This window comes from Panthera onca, chromosome D4, assembly GCF_046562875.1.
Source record: "Panthera onca isolate mPanOnc1 chromosome D4, mPanOnc1 haplotype 2, whole genome shotgun sequence".
Taxonomy (NCBI): domain Eukaryota; kingdom Metazoa; phylum Chordata; class Mammalia; order Carnivora; family Felidae; genus Panthera; species Panthera onca.
The window spans coordinates 82,512,176-82,514,918 of record NC_138351.1 but is presented as its reverse complement, the minus strand read 5'-3'; the positions used below and the strand labels follow the sequence as shown (position 1 = coordinate 82,514,918).

At 41.7% G+C, this 2,743-nt stretch overlaps 1 protein-coding gene across 1 annotated transcript; it reads right to left on the bottom strand.

Moving 5' to 3' along the window:
• Positions 1 to 1,344: 1,344 nt before the first annotated feature.
• On the bottom strand, positions 1,345 to 2,292 carry LOC144614037 (olfactory receptor 1L4). Its single transcript, XM_078436141.2, has one exon. It carries the CDS (start codon positions 2,275 to 2,277, stop codon positions 1,345 to 1,347), a length of 933 nt encoding a protein of 310 aa, XP_078292267.2. The 5' UTR covers positions 2,278 to 2,292.
• Positions 2,293 to 2,743: the final 451 nt, after the last annotated feature.

Sequence of the window (2,743 nt, the reverse complement as noted above, 5' to 3'; positions counted from 1 at the left end):
ATTAGTAAAGGCCGCTGGTTGTTAAAACTTGGTGAAATAATTGAGGCTAAAGGACTCCAGAGACAGTATTCAATTTTATGTTATTTTTGTTATTGAAATTGATAATCAGGAACACTGATTAAGCAACACATTCATACGTTTGTATTTGTGTGTTATTAGAGTTGTGTAGTAGTCATTAAATCTGTTCATCAGATAATATTGGGTCTCCGTTTGACAAATTCACTGTTGAATTGTGCCTCCTGGCTCCCTTGTGTTTGGGAGGGGTCTTGAGATTAGTTGTTGACAGTGAGTTGTAGGCACAAGTGGTGTGAGTCACTTCCAGACCAGAGTTTTTCGATGCCGGTGGAAAATCTTCAAGAGTTTTCCTCAGCTTCTCATAGAGTGATGATGAATGTTTACAATGGCATCTGCTCTATCAGCTTTGGCCACTGAACATTTAAAATGAGCAGCACCCTACTACTTCTCAATGGTGAACATGCAGTGTGATTACAAACTAATCCTTTGGTTTCAGGGTCCAACGATTTTGAGATTGTTTCCTCAGTGCAATCTCGCTTATCCTGACTAATACACACATTGCTTTCTTCCAGAATATAAAGGGCATTTCTGTGAGGATCATGGACATGTGGACAAAGGCAGAGTAAGAGGGAAAGGAAAAGGAGTCAAGTGCTGAGAATTCACTGTGAGGACTCCATGGTTTTGGTGGGGGCACTAAATCTGCTTTGTAGATTCTTCCATCTTTCCAGCCTTATTCTTTCTGTTCTCAAATTGAACAAGTGGCATTGGAGTTTCTGCTATCCCTCAAACACATTCCAGTGTTTATTGCCTCTTCCTCTTTGTATGGTTCCCACTATTTGAAATGCTCTCTGTCCATTTCCTACTCTATTGAACTTTGCTCTGTCAAAATCAATACATCTTAAGTGTGATCTTAGGTCATTATCCCAAGAAGTCTTTTCCAATTCCCTACCAAATTCATGTAATTTCTTATCCTCAAAATGAATAGGACTTTTTAATTTCTTGAATACTAGCCAAAGTAAAGCCCATAGAGGAGGGATTTGGAGATGCTTTATTGCCCTTCAAAATAGCTTTAATTTTATAGGGGGCAAAAATGGTTTTCCTGAAATGTGTATTCCTAGCAGCATTTGTCCTGGGATTACACATATATTTGGCCAATGTTATTGATAGAAACTAAGTGTTCTAGCTTTAAGGCCAGGGCTCTTACTGCTTTTCAACACTACCTTCTATGACCTTTTTGAGTGTCATGTGAAAAATGGGTAGTAAAGAAAGATGATGTGACCATTTCTTGGGTCATCTCCCATTTAAACTGTTCCATCTATTTTTTTCATTTTATGAGTGTATTCTGTCCCTTAATTTCCTCAAACCCCTCTTCATATCTTTGTTCCTCAGGCTGTAGATGAAGGGGTTCAGCATGGGTGTCACTACTGTGTACATGACTGTGGCTACCCGGTCCTTCACCACTGAGTACATGGACAGGGGCCTGAAATACACATAGATGACACTCCCATAGAACAAGGCCACTACAGTGAGGTGGGAGCTACAGGTAGAGAAGGCCTTCCACTTACCGGCTGCAGAGGGAATTCTGAGCACGGTGACGATGATTCGCAGGTAGGAGAAGAGAATGCACAGAAAGGGGGTCGCGATGACAGCCAGGGTCTCGGTCATGACCACAATCTGGCTGGAGGACGTGTCAGAGCAGGATAGCTTTAGCACAGGCTGGGTGTCACAAAAAAAGTGCTTAATGACATGGGAGGCACAGAAGGACAGGCGGGACATGAGTAGCACACGGAGCAGGGAGTGCAGGTGGGAGATGGTGCAAGAACCCAGCAGCATGAGGAGGCAGCACCATGGGTTCATAACCCTATTGTAATGGAAGGGGTGGCAGATGGCTACCAGCCGGTCTATGGCCATGGAGGCCAACAGGTAACTGTCAGTGTTCGCAAAGGCTATGAAGAAGTACATCTGGACCAGGCATCCCACAAAGGAGATAGCCTTTGTCTCTGATAGTAAATTCACCAGCATCTTGGGTACAGTGACAGTTGTGAAGCAGATATCCATGAATGATAGGTTGCTGAGGAAAAAGTACATGGGGGTATGGAGTCGGGGGTCTGAGTGGATGGCCAGGATGATGAGTACGTTGCCCACCACGGTGACCAGGTACATGATGAGGAAGATGGCAAAGAGAGGTTTCTGTAGCCGAGGGTTGGAAGAGAGGCCCAGGAGGATAAAGCCTGAGTCACTGCTGTAGTTCTTGGTCTCCATGTCTGTGCCTTCCTGGACAGGGTGTGGAGAAGCAGTTGGAGAGATGTGAAGGGCAGTTTCATCAAGTCAGCTTCTTCCCTAATCTCCAGCATGTAAAAAAGCTCACTGGTATTTGTTTTGATTGTAAAGAATATTTACTTCAAGACCTTCCAGAAAAAATGGAATAAAATCCAGTAGGAGAAAAATAAGAAAATTTCAAGCTGCTTTCTAAATGAGAAACTAAAGTTTCCCTTGTGTTTTTAGGATTTTTGTTTGTTTTGAAATTCTATTAGCCAAATTTCTCTGAGTTTTCTTAATTATCTTTCAAAAGATTCTTCTTCAGTTCGTCAAGAAACAACCTTGATTTTTTTTTCCTTTTTCACCTAGAGGATGCCTTTATATATATTAATTATTCTGACTAAAAAATTATGAAACCGTTATTCTAAAATTTAAATTTTACCAGAGTAGAAAACTTTGAATATAAGAG

Excerpts from the sequence above, each read along its gene's own strand:
- LOC144614037 (XM_078436141.2), bottom strand. The coding sequence starts at position 2,277 with ATGGAGACCAAGAACTACAGCAGTGACTCAGGCTTTATCCTCCTGGGC.